Below are 18,260 nucleotides of genomic sequence, written 5' to 3'. Positions count from 1 at the left end.
CTTGTTGGTTCACGCGACAGATTATAAGGGATCTGGCATCCAAAGCAGAACATCATCGTAAAATTAAGCATAACGTAGGGAATACTCAAATGCATGCAGAAAAATTCAAAAATATACGAACCAGAGTAAAAAAGAATATTCAGGATGCGTACTCAAACTACTTGAAAAGCATTGAAGCTAGTGTTAAAGCAGGGGACATGAAGCAATTCTGGTCCTTCATAAGAAATAAGAAACGACCATCATACGCACAACTTATCTGTAATGAAAATCAAGAACTCAACAGCAACAACTCAATTGCCGAAGCGTTTGCGAAACACTTTCACTCTGTTTACGTACAGGAACCATCTTCTTACGAACCACCAACCCCTTTGTCTGAAACCGACAATCGCTGAAGTAGAAGCAGCAATAAAGAACATTAAACCTAAAAAAACGGCAGGGCCTGATCTTATCCCCCCCCCCTACGTAATCAAGGGATGTGGTGAAAGTCTAAAATATCCGTTACATATACTCTTCAACCTTGTAATACAAACATCGAGATTTCCAGATAAATGGAAATTGTCCCAAATTTGTCCCATACCAAAAACATCAGATAAATCTCAAATTTCAAACTACAGACCAATTGCGATACTCTCTGCGCCAGCTAAACTATTAGAACAGATTCTTTATAAACATTTTTTTGCTCACGTAAAACCAATTCTCTCCTCGCACCAGCACGGATTCGTACCAAAGAGATCTGTTGTGACGAACCTCGTAGAAATTTCAAACTTCATTTCCACCGAACTTGACAACAGAGGTCAGGTAGACGTTATATACACATATTTCTGCAAAGCGTTCGACACTGTAAACCATGATATTCTCTTGAAAAATTAGCATTTTGTAACTTCTCCTCTTCCTTCGTAGATTTAATGTGCTCGTATCTCAAAAACAGAAAACAATACGTAAATTATCAAGGTTGCTGCTCCGATGAATTTGTAGCTGGCTCAGGCGTACCTCAAGGTTCTAATCTTGGTCCCTTGTTGTATTTAATATTAATTAATGACCTACCAAAACAGCTTAGAAATTCCGAGAAACTCTTATTCGCTGACGATTTAAAATTCTATAGGAGCATTCACAATGAAGATGATTCCATTAAATTACAAGAGGATATCGAAAATCTCAACGCATGGTGTAAAGCAAATAAAGTTAATCTAAACCATAAGAAATGCAGGGCCGTAACATTTACCCGATTGAAATCCCCAATACACTATAACTACGAAATAGCACACACACAGAAATAGACAGGGCAAACTCAATAACAGATCTTGGTGTAGTGTTCGATGATAAATTATCGTTTCAGTTACATATCACAAAGACTGTTAATGACGTGCATAGAAAACTGGGGTTCATTATGAGAACTGCAAAAGAATTCAATGAAAATAAAGCGTTGTTATCATTATTTAACCTATATGTTAGGCCCAAATTAGAATACGCATCTATAGTGTGGAGTCCACAAACCAGTAAACAAATAGATCGTATTGAAAAAGTTCAAAATAAGTTCACTCGCTATATAGTTTTTAGGATAGGTGGTGCATATCCAAAGATGACACCTTATAACGAATTACTAATTAAATTACACATTACCTCCCTTGCAAACAGAAGAACCATACATCAGCTCCTTTTTCTTTTCAAACTTCTTAACGACAAATTGGATTCTTCCCCTCTGCTTTCAAAAATAGCTTTCTATGTCCCCCATCCAAAGTTGCGATCAAGAAAGCAACTCTTTGCAATTTCCCGCACCCGTACAAAATCCGCAGAAATGGCTCCCCTGCGAAGAATGTGTAGCTTGTATAATGAATGGTTAGAGAGGGGCATACACTTGGACATATTTGCTAATTTTTTTAAGTATAAACACTATTTAATGGACAACATTCTTACTTAATTTTGTATTATTATTTTTATTATTATTATTACTATTATTATTATTTTTACCTTCTTTATGTGTATATATATATCCATACATATATGAATGTAATTGTGTAAGGTTTGATTCATTTCTTATCCACGGTAATGTTTAAGGACGATATATATAACCTCTATATGTATTTTTTTTTATATCTGAAATGTGTACAAATATTATTTTGATGTGTATAAATCCTATGTAAGACATTTACTGTGCACTGTAAAAGGGCAGATGCCTGTTGTGCGCAGGATAATAATAAATAAATAAATAAAAGCGCGCACATTTGAGAAATTTATTTCATTTTTGCTGTTGGTTTGTTACGAAGCGGATGGATTGATTAAGTAATGCATTTAAATAATATAAGGTTATTCTTTAAGTAAGGTCCGTTTTGCAATAAACGAAGTATGTAAATGTAATGTTTTTTTTAAAAAAAACATTTATTTTCTGAAGTTACATACACTTCTCTAATTTTCTACATAATTTCCTTGCCAGTTTAAACATTTATCGTAACGAACTGTGAGTTTTTGGATACCCTCCTCATAGAACTCTGCCGCCTGTGATGATAGCCAGTTAGTAGTCGCTAGGCGCAAGGTCTGTTTGTGAATACTGTTTGAAATTGCGCTTGCGCGTGGGAATGAGTGCGCGCGCATGCTCCCGGCATTCGTTGAGCAGCATCCGACGCCATTTGCATTCACGGCGTCAGTCTGTACGCTTCGTTAAAATGTTTAAGAAAATCGAGGGCCCGCCAACTGTGAAATACGGCCAGTCATCCGATTCTTAACAGCAAGAAACATGAAACCTGCGGATATTCATCGCCAGATATGTGAAGTTTACGGAGACAATGCAATGAGTGACAGTAAAGTGCGAGAATGGGTGAGATTGTTCAAGGAAGGTCTGGAAAACGTCCATGACGAATCGCGCGCTGGTCGGCCATCTGTAATCACTGACGAGTTGGTGCAAGCAGTTGACACCTACATTCACGCAGACAGGAGATTCACAATTTCCAAGTTGTCATCGGAATTCCCACAAATTTCAAGGTCAGTTTTGTTTAAAATTGTGTCTGAGAACTTACAGTTCAAGAAATTGTGCTGTCGATGGGTTCCTAAACTGCTGAGTGAGGAACACAAAGAGAAAAGATTGGCAAATGCTTTAACATTTTTGACCCTCTACAACGAGGAAGGTGATGAGTTTTTGAGTCATATCGTCATAGGAGATGAGACATGGGTGTCCTACGTGACTCCTGAGTCAAACAACAATCGATGGAGTGGCGACACACATCATCGCCGGTCAAAGTGAAAGCAAAACAGACAGTTTGAAAGCGCATGATCATGTCAACTGTGTTTTGGGACATGCAGGGTGTTTTGTTAGTGGACTTTTTTCCGCAAAGAACAACAATTAACTCAGCTTCCTACTGTGAGACCCTAAGAAAACTTCGTCCAGCAATCCAGAACAAACGGCGTGGAATGCTGTCAGCCGGTGTCGTACTGATTCATGACAATGCAAGGGCACATGCTGCGGTTCACACTCAAGATCTGATCGAATCGTTTGGCTTGGAGGTATTCGATCATCCGCCATACAGTCCAGATCTTGCGCCTAGTGACTACCTCTTCCGCCATATGAAGACCTTCCTGGGCGGCACGCGTTTAGACACTGATGATAAAGTGAAAACGACCGTGAGGAACTGGCTATCATCACAGGTGGCAGAGTTCTATGAGGAGAGTATCCAAAAACTGGTAGTTCGTTACGATAAATGTTTAAACCAGCAAGGAAATTATGTAGAAAAATAGAGAAGTGTATGTAAATTCAGAAAATAAATGTTTTTTTTTAATGTTTTTTAAAAAAACATTTACTTACTTCGTTTTTCTTGCAGAACGGACCTTACTTAAAAAAAAAACCTAGTATATACGAATATGTGTGTGTGTATTAAAGAAACTTTGGATACGTACACAATCTAGTGCTAACATGTTGCATATGCATGCTCTTATTTGTAGCGTCGCTCCATGTTGCATATGTGTAAAACATATGTTGCACATGAAAGTTATATCCTACATGCCATATGTACGAAAAGATTTATAATCGTCATGCATTTTCTGTCTTTCAAGAATACAATGTGTGTGCTTGTTTATAATTGTTAGCTAATGTGAAATTGAACGTGAGAAAAAATATTTCAAATCGTTTGTCCAACACAAATCCTTTAGCACCGACTTTTCCCCTTTTTGCGTGATTTACGAGGATAATAACGTCTTTGATACTACTACTACTACTAATAATAATAATAATAATAAGAAGAAGAAGAATAATAAGAATGTCATTATTATTATTATTATTATTATTATTATTATTATTATTATTATTGGCACGTTTATCTTGGTACTTGCCTCTTCCCAGACAAAAAATCGTGGTTGCGCCTCTGCATACATGCATATTTTATGCTTTCTTTATTTTTAAGATCGAACCCCCTAAATTTTATTCCGCACCCCCTCAGCATCCCCAGATGATTAATCCTGGCGCCGCCACTGGCGTAACTTGGGACCTAACTTTGAGGGGGCAGAATCAAAGTAGGCCTAATTTTGAGGGGGCAGAATTAAACTGGGCCTAATATTAAGTGGGCACAAATAAACTGGGCCTAATTTTGAGGGTGCAGAATCAAACTGGGCCTAATTTTGAGGGGGCAGAATTAAATTGGGCCTAATTTTGAGGGGGTAGAATTAAACTGGGCGTAATTTGAGGGGGTAGAATCAAACCTGGGGCTTAACTTGGGAGGGGGGGGTCGAAAAGTTTTCCATCCCATAAAAATAGCGTCCAGGATTATTTACTAAATAACTGTGACGTTTCCAAAATTACAAATATTACTCTTTATTACTTAATTCATCAGGTCCCCTAACTTGTAAATTTTAATAAAACCCGAAAATTTGGGGGGAGGGCAAGTGCCCCCTTGCCCCCGCCAAGTTACGCCTATGGTATACAATGCATTACAAGGCCAATTAGTTTTCCCGTAAAGTATTTAAGGTAAGTTTTAGTAAATGTAGGTATGTAATAAATCTACGTCAACTGAAAATGAACACCTATCCAGGGTGCGAATTATGATTTTATTAGAGGGGACAGGCATGGCCGTATTTAGAGGGTTTTTTTTAGGGTTCAACCCCCCTAAACTTCTGGCATGTTGCATTAATGGAAGTTCAGAAACTAAAATTTGTAACACATTCCGTATTTCCCGACTTTTCAGGATCCCGCACACCCCTACTACCCACCCATCGGGAAAATTTCGACTCTTAGTAGAAAGACAAAATTTTACTTTCAGTCTGCCCGATAGTAAATGAAGACAACTTTTGTTCTTTGTGTACAATTTCAGTTTCTGTATTTAATAAAAAAAACAAAAAACAACTTGTGTATGTCCATAATTTCTGGCATCCAAGTATCCCAGTCGCCACGGAAGGATGAGTGAAGCCGCTCGTGCCGTGCTGAACGAATGTAAACATTGTCACAGTGTAGAACGTCCTCCATGGCAAATGTTTCCCGGAAAGAATACAATAGATGAAGTCCATTGTAAACTTTTCCCCCTCAAAAGAAAGGGGGACGAAACACAATTTCCCCCCGGAAATTCTACCATAGCCGACCTATGGTATTTCGTCTCCCCTCCAAATTCATAGGTACGCTTGTCTATCGGTTGGGGGACGTTTTACATCAGTGTACCTTATCCCCCCTGAAATTCTACCATAGCCGACCTATGGTATTTCGTCTCCCCTCCAAATTCATACATACGCTTGTCTATCGGTAAGGGAGACGTTTTGCATCAGTGTACTTTATCCCCACGGAAATTCTACCATTTTTCGTCCCACATGAAGACATCTGCAAACTCCTGGCATAACTGCTTTATCTGGTCCTTTTCTTCTGGAGTTAATTTCGGGTTAATGTCAAACATGTTTTCTTGAAACTTGTGGCGATATTCCTCGATTCTCTTCAGAACGTTTTCGTCCTTCATTTGTCCTCATTCACCTCAATAGTCGACACGATTTCACAACTTTGCATTTTTCCTACTATTGTTTTCTTTTCCAATCTTACAGGGTGATCGTTGGGATTGGTGATTCGAATCATTGTGTTCTTCTTACTAACCAACGTCTTTGGAATGACTATATTGCTTCCTTTCATGAGATCTTCATTTGGCTCCATGTATTTGATGCTTTCATCAATCGTATCTCCTTCTATTTGTAAAGCTACGTATGCGTACGATTTCGGGGGGTAATTCTATCAGTGGCGCAATCACAGGGGGGCAGGGGGCATTGCCCCCAACATTCGACGGAAGTCACAAAAAATGTTGTGAAAGAAGGAATGCCTTGGCGCCCCGTGATATTATTTGCGCTCTGTTAGGGACAAATAGGAAGGGGGCCAAACATTGATGGCCAAGTGCACCTGCAGGAGGGCACAGAGGAGTAATTGCAACGTAAAATTTTGTTTCTCGCTTCGCTCGCAATGGCTCCTTTTCTCAGTATGGTCAAGTTCAGAGCCGCAGCTAGGGAGCGGCGGGAGTCGGCCATGAACGCCGAGCGATCTAAATGAAAAAAATTGTAAAAGAGAGAATGCCATGCCTCCTCGTGAAATTATTTGCGCCCTATTAAATCAATATTGTTGCAGTTGCGAAAACTGGATCTAAACATTTTCTTGCTCGCTTCGTTCGGAATGTAATTGTTATCTGCAATGTATTTAAATAATATGTGTTGTATTACGTATACAGGGTGACTTGTAATTAGATATATTCCCTGAAAGGGGTTAAAGTAGAGGCAATTTGCAATAAATTTGACCATATGATACCCCGTCCGGAAATTAGTAGTTTATGACAATTACTTTTCTCACCAGTCTTTTATGTAGTCTATGTGAGTGTATTTTAAGTAGCCAGTTGTGCTTTTTGGCTTTTCTTGGAATTTCGGTTCTAGACGGCGAGGGTAGGAAAACAATACCGAGTTATGGAATTTTTGACACTAAGGGTGACTTTTACTTGTCCAGCGATAGGAAGAACGTCCTAGTTACCGACCGAGGGGGAGTTCTTTCGCAACATGTGTGAAGACTGCTCTGTTTTTTTTCCTCGCCCCCAAACCCCCCAAGTGGACAAGGAGGCTGGAAGAAAGACCACCATCCAGCATTTTTTCTAAGCTAACGAACTTTGAGGCGGTTAATTCTTTGAAGTTTCAAGTTTCCTTCAGTACCCCTGGACTCCAGAGGACCGACACAGTTTAGCGCCATAACCAGACCGAACACCATCTCCGCGTCACTTTGCGCGAGATACGGAACTTTGCTTTGTTTTAACTTTTCGACCGCGTCGTGTTAATTGTCGTGAGTGTGTGATCACAGTGACAGTGCCAGGAATTGAGGCCGTGTTAATTACGTGTTTCATGTGCTCCAGTTGTGTTTTTCCCCTTTTTGTAAGGAGGGACAGTAAATGAACATGGGCGGCTGAAAACTACAAGAGGGAGGGGACCCTCGGGTTTCCGATTACTGCTGCCATGAAGCCAAGAGAAGACGCCACGACTACCACTACACTAACTACCACAAAGTGGCAGCCATGACGGCCGAAAATTTTATGAATGTCGAGAAGAGAAAGCAAGAAGATGTTGCATATGTGGAAATTTTAGTGGAAAAAGCAAGCTCGACATGACTCGAAAACCAGGGTCTCTGGTATATACCGTGCCATTCTTTGTTCTACCAAGTGAGCTACCGAGTCACCCTTGGCTTCGCTTGATCTTTTGCTGTCGCTGTGGAGCAATGGCACGGTATGACTGGTGGAGCCTGCATTTTCCGCTAAACTTTCTGCATGGCACATCTCTTGCGTATGCCCAACCGTAAGATGTTGCCTGTTTAATTAACAAACACAGAAAAAGGAGATAGAATAAAACTAAGGGACATTCCCACCAGTTGACAAGATATTTTTCTTCTGTGGTCAACACGAGCTGCCGTTTCAAGGTGACAATGAGATTGACCCACCAGGTTTCACACCGAAGATACAAGCTATACGTGTCGCTTGAGGATTTCACAAATCGAACACAGGCTTGTGCAGCCTGTCGCGCCGCTACGGTGTGAAAAGTTTCTGTTGATTGGGTCACTCATTGCAAACGACGTGTTTGTGCCTTCGGTCTGAATTCTTCCTAAATCTTGAAGATCCAAGTCACAAGGATGGAAAATTAGGATTTTTGTTAAGGTTACGTTTCGAAGACAGGCGACAACACCATAAAGGATCATATCCAAACCTGGGAGAACACATTCGAATGGGCCGGACCCTGTGGCTGAGTGGTTAGCAGCACATCGCGCTGCGACGCGAAGGGTCCCGGGTTCGAATCCCGCTCGGGAATGGTTGTTTGTGAATGTCCATTCATCAATTTCATCACTCATCCCCATCTTCGCAAATTAGCCAAGATGTACAAAACACGAAGTAAAATAAAATAAATCAAATCAAATCAAAACATTCGAATGGATTGTCCATTGCAAAACAACTTCGTGAAACGGACACATCCACATACTGAGATCATTTTGGCACAAACACAACGTTCGTACATTGCAACAGAGGAGTCGAGTGATAAAAAATGTCTCGATATCACGTTCTGAAAAGAAAATGAAAAGAAGAAAAACAGCAGCTTAAACAGTGGCAGATTTAGGAGACAGTTGCTCTCCATTTTTGGCCCCGCACTTTGGCTTTTTAATGCTAACCTTTGTCTACCAAGAGAAAGTAAACTTTTCTTGCCCCCTCCTTCCCCCACCGTTTTGGAACTGGATCGCCACCATCGACCTTAAACCTTGCGAGGTTCTATCTATACCCCTGTAAAAAAATGATGTTTAGCCCCCCCCCCCCCCAAAAGAATTTCTGAATTTCCTGGATGGGCGTCATGAACAATCATTTGATCGAGCCATTTTTCCTGCCCCAAATCTTAAATGGCATCTCTTATGAACATTATTTGAGGAACGGGATGGCAATGTTGTTGGAGCTACAAGACGTGGCATGATTTACCAGCATGATGGCTGCCCATCTCGATCCACCGATCGATTTGACGCCTAGCGACTTTTACATTTGGAGCCACATGAAAGACTTAGTTTACAACACACAGGTAAACTCGCAAGAAGAGCTCAGGGAGAGGATCTTAACAGCTGGTCAACACATCAAGGACACCATCACATCACGAGTTACGAGACCGATTGTCCGTAAAAACCTGCGTGCCTGCATTCGTAACGGATGTGCCCACTTTGAGCAAGATGTATAATGTTCTTTAATTGTATTGTTCATTGATTCCATTCACATGAACATGAATGAAGTATTATTTCTTGTACACAAATGTAAATGTTAGCAACATTTGTACCTTGTTGGATAGCAGATGACACAAGGAAGTAATTCAAGTAATTTGTAATTTGTTATTAATACGTTGCCAAGTAAACTAAGAGTGTATTTTTTTTATCACCAGTTGTAAGTTTAGACCCACCCGTTACTTACATGTGATTGTTATTTGGGAAAAACTTTTTTTTTTCAACGAACCACTTATTTGTTAGCTATCAGAAAACGTTGAAATATGTGCCATACAATGAGCAGTTTTTTCTCAATTCATCTTTTTATGTGGAAAATTGTCATTTTTTAAAGAAACAATAGAAATTCGATTATCTCGAAAACTACTAATTTTCGGACGGGGTATCATATAGTGAAATTTATTGCAAATTGTCTCTACTTTAACCCCTTTCAGGGAATACATCTAATTACAAGTCACCCTGTATAATATATATTTAATAAACTTTGAATACGTACACAATTTAGTGTTAGCATGTTGCATATGTATTTTCTTATTTAATGTCGGTCCATGTTGCGTATGTGTAGAACATATCTTGTATGAATGTAATACATGTTATTTACAAAAATAATTTTATCTTCGGAATGCATTTATCATTATTTTGTGCCATTCCAAAATACAGTTGGTGTGCTTGTTTTCCATTATTAGCTAATTGAAATTGAACGTGTTGAAAAAATATTTCAGATCGTTTGTTCCAAACAAATGCTTTAGCACCGACTTCTACCCCCTTTTTACGTAATTTATGAGGATAATCACGTATATAATAATACTACTACCACTAGTAATAATAATAATAATAATAATAATAATAATAATAATAATAATAATGTCATAATTATTATTATTATATATTAATATTATAATATTATTATATATAATAATAATAATGTCATTATTATTATCATCATCATTATTATTATCGTCTCACACCCTTAGGTATGAGGAGATCTTTTGGGAATGTAGCTCACTAATCATCATTCATCCTTGGTGGTAAAGCACTCTCTGCTTGTGGTGAGCTTGGTGGTAAGGCGTTAGAGGTACTAAATTTACACACTTGAATGGCAACACATGACACTTGAGTTTCACACCCCTAAAGACTGGATCAGCATGGGTAATGTAAGGATATACCTGTCGCTGTACTCCAACTGAAGATCTGCTGGGAGAGGTTATGCTTGTGACTGTACGTAGAGTCTGACTTGCGACTAGCGTTAACACACTCTCCCTAGAACCTCCTCCTCTCTCTCTATTCAATCGTAACTTGCTCCTCCATAACTGAATTAGAACTGCCCCGAACTCTCTGCCCCCAGACATTTATTGCAATTCAATTTACTAAACAAATGCACAGTCAGGACTGTAGCTTCTTCCTGGATTTCGTCCGTTTACATGTTTATACAGTTGATGACCAGGAAGAGCTTCAGTGCTGTCTGACACTGCATTCCTATGATGTTTCTGAATATTTCCTGATTGGAAAACGATGGTTGAATGACTGGAAGTTGGAGTTCGTTGTCCATAATAATTAAAAGATACTACGGATCGTTACGATGTCCCTCTCCGAAAAAGAATTCCCTTTTGAATTCGCCTTTATGTGTGATCCAATCTTATAGGGGTACCGTTTATTATAAAAGAAGAAACCAAAACAAAAATAAAATACCCAAAACATGAAAATAATAAAGTAAAAACCATGAACCCATCCAAAGTGAATATCCTATAAACCCACTGACACACAAGAACATATAACACAATGCATTATTTCTGCTGAATAAGTGAGTGGATCAGCGTGACATAACGCATGCATTTGTTGATGTAGAGACCTGACGTCACATGTGGTCGGCCGTCAAAACACACTCATTTAATACGTTACGTCAGAGCTTCACCAGACTCTTGCGACACAAGACGTGTTTGTCTACACCAGACAGTCATTGCACCGTTTGAAGGTAAGAGACTCGAAATTACATAACAATTTTTTGTTAATTTAATGATAGATAACTAATAGCCTTCCTTCACCGTAAATAATGTGGAGCACTGAATAAGAAATAAATCGAAGCACTTGTATAAATACATAATTCGTTTCACCTGTGTTGCTAGTAATTTTTGGTTACTAGGGCCAATACGTATGCCGAATATTGCGAACTGAATTTATCGCACATAAATATAATCGTAGCATGTATCACTATAGTTTTCCTGTATTATTATTATCGATGGATCACCGTCTTTATTTTTATATTAACAATATATATTTACTTATTCAACTCCGTCCTCTGATATGAAATATGTACACACTCATATATAACATATGAATTAATAATTCACGTAGAAATAATATTTAAGCATCGCAATTGTTACACCTTTTGTCCATGCATATCAATGTTGTCTTTATTCTTCTATTAAAATTGTTCGTTGATAATTCCATAAACATGCATTGAACACACGCTGAGAGTGAAAAGTCCAACATCGTTGACCTCGATGTCGTTCACCTAAAGTACGATGAACAAATGAATCGTAACATTGTCCATTTAGGATAAACATCCTTTATTCCAGACACGATATTCAGTTCAGATTGACTATACTTCGTGGAATTTTACTGTACCTGAGAGTACAGTACCACTACGTGTCTGCCACACTGTACTTGTGTGGAATGTACTGATGAAAGTCAGACAACCCCGATTGTACATTTTCTTCTGTCTGTCACTGTATGCACACCGAATGAACATCTTCCCTGTATAGTTCTGCTGTCTGCGTTTCTCGCACTTGCACTTTGGGAAGGGTCAATTTGGGGAAGTTCAAACTTAAGGGTAGAAAGTGATTTCTTCTGGCAATGAGAATTGTTCTGCACTGGAATATTGATAAATACACTTTTGCTGCTCAGTGTATCATGTAACGACCAACGGAATGTGTGGTCGTATGTGTCCTCGGAATGGGAGAACTATGTTCCTGGAGGAATAATCACAATGTGTACTGGTTGTTTTTGAGACGAACTTCGTGGGGTGGACCAATGATTTTACCACTTTGATGAAAAAACTGGAACGTTTGGTGTGAAAACTTCTTGTACTGCTAACACTTCGTTGGGCGATTCTTCTTTTGAGGCTTTGTGAAGAAGAATAGACGTAAGTTCGTAGAGTTGTACATGGCATGGAAGTGTGTCAAGTAATATGTATATTAGGAGTGTAGCATGAAACTTTAATGGAGGAATCATGTAGTTTACCCTCTGGAACATTTTTACTGCTGGACTTGTAGATTCTATTGAAGATTTTGTTCGAGACGTAGAACGACAATTTTGAGAGGCTGTGTAGATTCTCTGGAACGTGGCACGTCGTGGTGAACTTTACGAATTGCCTTAACAAGGGGTGTGGGGGGAAGTTTCCTTGATCTCGTGTAGAGTAAAGCTGGAACATGTTTCAGCATTCTGGTTCCCAAGCTGGCGAATGATGTCAGGATACTGGACGCGCTGCTAGTGGTTCCTGGTTCGACATTTTCCTTTCGGGTTTGGGAATGCCGATTTGTTTCCCTTGCGGCTGACACTGGCTGTTCTCTGGCTGACAGCTGATAAATTTCGAATTTGAGACAGGTTTAAGGTAAAGGTAATATTAGCGTAGATTTAAGCTAGGAAAATTTTTCCGGGAAAGGATTATTTTGATCCAATATTTTTGGTACAACACTCAAGAATAATATTTTGCCACTCATGATTTAAAAATGCCATTATCAATTGAAATATACTTAAACTAGTAATAAACTCTTATATTATACCCATTAAAATAAATATGACTAAAATGCTAATTCCTAGTGGAAAAATATAAAAAGAAATATGATGAGAATAGCTTCGTGAAAGCTACCACGTTTATTTCAGAACCTACAGTAGATAGAAAATAGGATAGTGCCTATAAAGCAATCGGAATTTTAATGTATTTTTGTCCTTGTAAAGTACCAATGATATATGTCGTGATTCGATTAATTGAGTTTAATTCATTATTGCTTGTTGTGAGTTACCATTTGAGGTGTGAGTTACTATTTGACAACGTTCTAACAATCTGGCAACCTGTTACAGCCTAAAGAATTTAGCCGTCACCATTTCTGCTTACGATAATTTTCCTGCTTCAAGTCTACATGTCTCCCGCGACCGGGGTTTTGCTGGCTGGCTACCTGATTCCCATAACGGGAGAGGTGCGGAGGGGAAATTCTTACGTTAACAAAATTCTTCGTCCGGTCGTAGATTCCAGTGCGCAAGATATGTAAAGCCGTATAACTAAACTCTGGCCGCTGCTGTGTTTCTCGGATGCCGTTGAAATGTACCCTTTGCGTCAATAATGTATTGCATGATCTACATCAATGCCTATGTCCTTAACATGCTTCTGCGTTTAACTGTACAATGACAATGAGGAAATTGATTCGTTTGCGTATGTACGCCCAGTTTGTTTATCGATTACTTCTAAATATTATACATGACGATTTGCTGTGAAATATTGGTCGCTAGTAACTTTGCTCGAATGTATTGCTTCTTCTACTTTACTTTTGATGAGAAAACCAGTCTTGTGCATTTAAAATGAAAATACCATATTACTATAAGGACATATGAAAACGTATATAAAGCTATACGAGTAATAATGTTATTTTCGCCTTGCGCTTATTTTCCCTACTGGTTACATTTACTTGTAAAAGCCTGTTTAAACTTTGCCATGAAAAAAAATCTTATTTAGTCTCTTATGTTACTCATAGTGTGCAAGTGGTCGTTAAAAATGTACTTAAATACAAAATTACACGGGAAACAATGCTTATTTAAAGTCGACCATCCAAAAATAAAATAATTAATCTATAAATATGCGATAATTGCCTTATATCATGCTAACATCACTAAAAATGAAGAATCTATCATCTCTCTCTATCCATTCTGAAATATACTTAGCATATTATTGTAGCAAAGCTTAAAATTAAAACCGTTGTGGTTTAACCATAATCATTCTGCGATAGCAAAATGGATTTCAAGGATTTTGGTGTAGATCCAATATCCGAGGAAAATACTTCGTGTTAGTGCGCAATAAAATCTCCTCGTCGACGTATTCATATTCATATGAAATAAATATTCTCAATAACTTGCGCTTGATACAAAACTTTGCTAATATAAATGTTTACCTTTTTCTGAAGTATAACTAAAATTTTAGTTATGTAACTACTAAGCTAGTATAAATATAATATACCGTTTAAACAAATTTCATATTATGAAATTTGAATAAATTAATAGAGACTAATGCCTTAAAGAAACTTACTTTGTGCACACTTGAGTCGTGTAGGACCTGTTTAATATTAATAAATGCCGTAACTTGGAGCAAAAATGGCAATATTTATATTTTAAGGTTAAAAACAATCTACATTTTAAAGTTTTTAACATTCGAAGCTATAACTTGCTAAGGATAAATATTCAACTGTCAAACAAAACAATATTTCGGACAGAAAAAAAATATATAAATATATAATAGCACAAAAAAAATCTCGTTAATATGTGAAAAACGTCCGCGCCGTGTAAAGTGCTCTCCTAATTCTCTTCTAGTTTTCCATAGTAAGTTGGCTTAGCCTAACTGTGGTGTTTAAAGCATAAGTATATGTATATATGGGTACGGACTCTTTCACGTCACTACTGCTTATTTGTCTACGAACATTTCACGTCACTACAGCCTATTTATACATCTATTACTTCTAAACTAGAACTTTTAATCAATCGGGCGGTTTATACCCTAAATCACGGTACGCCACTCTAACTAGATACGCTTGGCGTAATAGCGGACATAATTGTACAGCGTGTCGAGGAATATAATTAGCGTTTCGTTTCTTTACATATTAACATGCATTTAAAAATGAGGCAATGTATTCCTAAGTTAAGGTAACATAAGGCAAGTGACGATCTCGTACATTCTTGACTATCTCCTTAATCTAAGCTCCCTTCTTGAGGTCCTAGGAGACTTTGGTCATTAAGAATATAAATGAGTGGTCCTCGGGGCCTTATTCGTTCCCAAAACTATATATTTATTAAAATGTAATATCCTCGTTGCAATAATCTTAGCAGTATAGTTCAAGCATTCTAAATCATTTACAAGTTACGGTCAGTTTTAAACAAAATTTAAATTAAACTTTTAAGGAATTTCAATTAATAATAATAACAAAAACAAAATATTGACTCAGACAAGCATACTCTCTTCTATGACTCGTTAAAATGCACCATAGTGCCACTGTGTCAGAGTCAATAAACTCTAATTTATTTTCCTCGTTCATGATATAACTTCAATATTAACTTTTAATCCGTGTTTTTAATTAGCCTAATTAATATGTTAAGGGTAATGCTAATCACAATCTGAGCACATTGCACAGGAATGTCAAGTATAAAAAAAATCGTTTTAAAATTACTGTAGCTTAATGCATTATTTTAACCCTTATAAACAACGCTGTGATAATTTTCGTATCCAAGATCATGTAAAAAAACAATTCCTACCTTTTACGTTCTAAAACCACTGTAAATTCAAGAAACCATCGAATCTAAATGCCTTTTTCTTCTACCTTAGCTAAAATCCAAAATTTTACGTTCTGGGACCACTGCACATTCAAGGACCTTCGAATCTAAATGCCACTGATCAAAATTAAATTAAATTCTGAAAATGGTGGAAATTTTTCGGATGGTAGATCTGTCATAGCCAGAGTACCGGGTTTGCGAGCGAACCACAGCGCTACCAGGAGCGGATTGATAGCGAAACGTCCACGGATGTCCCTGGGCCGGCCACATTTTTGACGAAATAAGCTTCCCTAAAATGCGACATCGAACCTTCCGCCACGCGGAATGACGGACGCTCCTGATACCAAATCGCCAGCCCGACGCCGATAACCGCGACGGAGCTAGGGCGCAGGTTCCTCCGCATGTTTACATTTTGCGGGTGACCGACCCTGATTTGAGGTTGATGGGTTTCATCTGATTCATCCTCGAGTTGGAACTCGACATCTATCATTGTTTACTGCACTATTTTTCCCCGCTGGTACTTAATACTTAATATAAATCCGCGCCGAACTTTCCAGATTCCGTGCTGCAAAATGCATACTTTCGATGGTAAAAGAAAACTGATAAATTCTGATAATTTTTAGATGTGGTTTCACTATTCATGCTCTAACATTGAAATTTTCATAAGTGAAATCCTGCGTCTATCACCATGTAATCACCAATTTTCATCTCATTTCCGTAAAAATGGATGAAAGCCCTAAGCATCTCCATCCACGTCTCAATACGGAGATAAATTAAAATTCCAATATTAACAATAAACTGCAACTCTTTTCATTTCCGAAAAAAAAAGGCCCACATCACCACCACGTCTCATACCCTTTTGGTATGGGGGGTCTTTTGGAAATGTAGCTCACTAATCATCATTTATCCTTGATGGTAAAGCACTCTCTGCTCGTGGTGAGCTTGGTGGTAAGGCGCTAGAGGTACTAAATTTACACACTTGAATGGCAACACATGACACTTGAGTTTCACACCCCTAAAGACTGGATCAGCATGGGTAATGTAAGGATATACCTGTCTCTGTACTCCAACTGAAGATCTGCTGGGAGAGGTTATGCTTGTGACTGTACGTAGAGTCTGACTTGCGACTCGCGTTAACACACTCTCCCTAGAACCTGTCATTTGTCGCAAGTCTGAATGTAATGACTTTTGAGCATCTATCACCTTGTTATGGTTTTGTCTTTACCTTATTATCATACTATTAAACATAGGGAACGTAAAGGGATCTGAACGACTAAATGACTCGCAACATTCTCCTTAACCGTATATTTACAACTTACAAGTTAGTATCGTTACTAACGGAAGGAACCCTCCGAAGATGGGCGATGTCTGGCCATGCAAGAGCTTACCTACACCAAAGTTAAAGTTACCCCGCTCAACGTTCCACACCTGACCACATTCAACATATGAGAAAGACTAACTACCGACTGTCTGCAAGATTCTCTACTCGCACCTCTGTCTGCCATGACCCCTCGATGACCCTCTTCTTCCGCTTCTCTTGCGGAATTTTCAGACTTTCCATCCGAAACTAATAGCCACCGCGTCGCAAGTAAGGAATGCCTTAGCTGGCATAGCTTGTTGGTGGCTATGAACTTTGTGAGGATAACTTTGGTTCTCTCGGCCAAGCCGTACATGCCCTTACAATATTTTACTGTAACCATAATGTATTTCATTCTTTCATTATACTGCATTGTTTATGATATTGTAAACAAACTGACATGTCCGATATCACTTCCTGTATATGCAATTAAGTGATGCATGGATGAAATAAAATCTTATCTTATCTTATCTTAAAGCATGGCTGCACTTTACTGAGCTGCAACTTGAACATCAGGAGGTGGCTGTATTTTCTTCATCTGAAATCATGAACTTATGAGTAGCCAATTAATCAAAATTATCTCTTAAAGTAGTTACGTGAACAGAATGAGATAAATTTTTGTATTTGAAACACACTGATACATGTACAGATATTTAATAGAAAATGTAGACCTCTTTTCCACGACATAAAATGTACAACTGTTTAATTTGTGGCGTGTCACTTGTATGCCATGATGCAATAAATTTAATCTAATCACGTTTAGAATTCAAGATAAGTGTTGTGCAGTTTGTTTCCAGAATTTGTGATGTTGATGTATTGATGTGTGGTGTTTAATATGTCTTGTTATTTGCTGCTCTTTCTTTGTATATAGCACATTCTATTCTTTTATCAATAGGTTTGGAGACAAAATGTTGCGAGCATTATGTTATCAAGTATTGCACAGAAGTATCAGATCAGCGTCGACTGCATCTAATCATTTCTCATCAGTACAAAATGACAGGTAAGTAATCCAGTTATGGTTCTATGAGTGTACCCAACCCCATCTTGTGAGCTAATGTTAGTCATATATCATTCCTTTACTGTTGTTTTTTCATGATAAGCAAGCAGCTTAATATAGCTAATGAGCCACTGGCATACTCATGGGGTAGCTGA

The 18,260-nt window shown here is 38.2% G+C and overlaps 3 protein-coding genes across 3 annotated transcripts in view; 2 read left to right on the top strand and 1 right to left on the bottom strand.

The window, feature by feature from the left end:
- The window catches only part of LOC146003899 (uncharacterized), a 500,546-nt gene that overhangs the window by 347,453 nt on the left and 134,833 nt on the right, over positions 1 to 18,260 (bottom strand). The gene's annotated exons all lie outside the window — the stretch shown is intronic.
- Positions 2,732 to 3,235, top strand: LOC146004154 (protein GVQW3-like). The gene has a single exon (XM_083142820.1). It carries the CDS (start codon positions 2,732 to 2,734, stop codon positions 3,233 to 3,235), a length of 504 nt encoding a protein of 167 aa, XP_082998946.1.
- Positions 17,951 to 18,260, top strand: part of LOC146004007 (sulfide:quinone oxidoreductase, mitochondrial-like) — a 73,464-nt gene continuing 73,154 nt past the window's right edge. The window contains exon 1 of the mRNA XM_083142556.1: positions 17,951 to 18,108. Within this exon, the coding sequence (XP_082998682.1) occupies positions 18,017 to 18,108 (92 nt within the window). The 5' untranslated portion in view covers positions 17,951 to 18,016. The remainder of the gene's footprint in view (positions 18,109 to 18,260) is intronic.

The sequence above is a fragment of the Lepisma saccharinum genome, chromosome 21, assembly GCF_977018435.1.
Source record: "Lepisma saccharinum chromosome 21, izLepSacc3.1, whole genome shotgun sequence".
NCBI lineage: Eukaryota > Metazoa > Arthropoda > Insecta > Zygentoma > Lepismatidae > Lepisma > Lepisma saccharinum.
The sequence above is the reverse complement of the archived record's forward strand: the minus strand, read 5'-3'. Positions and strand labels throughout refer to the sequence as shown.